General features: G+C 38.4%; 1 protein-coding gene across 1 annotated transcript; it reads right to left on the bottom strand.

The window, feature by feature from the left end:
• Positions 1-224: 224 nt before the first annotated feature.
• LOC145983728 (uncharacterized) lies at positions 225-632 on the bottom strand. Its single transcript, XM_083116779.1, has one exon. The coding sequence runs from the start codon at positions 630-632 to the stop codon at positions 225-227; it is 408 nt and encodes a 135-aa protein (XP_082972905.1).
• Between the last annotated feature and the right edge of the window lie 657 nt (positions 633-1289).

Genomic DNA, 1289 nt, shown 5'->3' with positions numbered 1-1289 from the left:
TGTAGATTCTTATCTTTTGGAAAGAATTTTCTTTCCATTGTGGTTTAATTTTTGTGAAAAGAATGTAAGCATTGACCGCTGATGTCAATTATATTGGAAAGAACAACAATTAGCCATCTCTTGGTCATCCTTTGTGTAGTGTAATTTGACACCATTTTATCCAAAGTGTCAACAGATCGTTTAGTTGAATTGTAGTCCAGTATGATTTAAGTCTTTTTAGTTTCTCAATCACTCACCTTTGCATCGTTATGAAGCGTACTTTGTAGTATCACACATTTATTTTTCTTTGGAGTGTACGAAACCAGTGTCGTGTCCTTGGTGAAAGCAAAAGTAGATGTGAAGTTGGGAATTCCTCTGGTTTGCAGCAGTTGGGGTGGAATTGTAGGTTTATTTTTCCAAATCGTACCTCTCATAGTAATCTTCTTCCTCAGCAACTCTTGTCCAAGTTGATGTGGAGCGAAGAAGTTGTCACAAGTCACATTATGTCCTTTCAGTTCATTTGAGACCAAATCAAGCACAACACTCTTTCCCTGGTTTGCAGGGTTGCTAGGTATGTACTGCCTGAAGGGACAGTTTCCTCTAAAGGCAACAAGCTGTTCATCAACAGTAACAAATAACCCTGGGTTATACATTTAGGCAGTAACTAGACCCATTTTTCCCGGAGATCTCTTATTGCAGACAATTTGGCTATTTCACCCGTTGTAGCTCTGGTCCCACGGTCATCGAACCTAATAACCCTTGATATAATTTTGAATATTTTTAGTGACATGGTAGCTCTGAAAGTTGGGAGTCCTGTTTTTTTTCATTCCACAAACATTCAGTTGATTCATTGTGGGACTTGAAAACACCAGCCAGCAACAGTAACCCAATATATCCTAACAAGTCTGTTTCATCTAAACTTTTCCAGTCATTCCCATAAACATTCCTTCCCTCTATGTTTGTGTTAGTGAGTATGATCTTCTGAATAGAGGGAGGAAAGAACAACAGGAAAGCAGAAAGTTCATCCACAATTCGTACGGTAGCATACTATCTTGTTGGCCCCGGAGTGATTTGAACAACATTTTGTGCTCCCAGCCTTCCAGTTTGAACACGAGGGTCTTTGTTCCACTGAATTGTTTTATCTTTTGACAGATATGTATTATCTTCCTTGTCATTTCTTTGGAAGGCAGGTGGAATATTGTCCATTTCTGCTTCAGATGATATATCTGGATCTTCTGAAACATGATCTGATGTTTCTGAATTCACTTCTTCTTCATCAGAAAGTGCTAGAAGATGATCAATTTCTTCAT

The sequence above is a fragment of the Lepisma saccharinum genome, chromosome 2 (genome assembly GCF_977018435.1).
Source record: "Lepisma saccharinum chromosome 2, izLepSacc3.1, whole genome shotgun sequence".
NCBI classification, from domain to species: domain Eukaryota; kingdom Metazoa; phylum Arthropoda; class Insecta; order Zygentoma; family Lepismatidae; genus Lepisma; species Lepisma saccharinum.
Note: the sequence above shows the minus strand (reverse complement) of the source record. Positions and strands in the feature narration are given on the sequence as shown.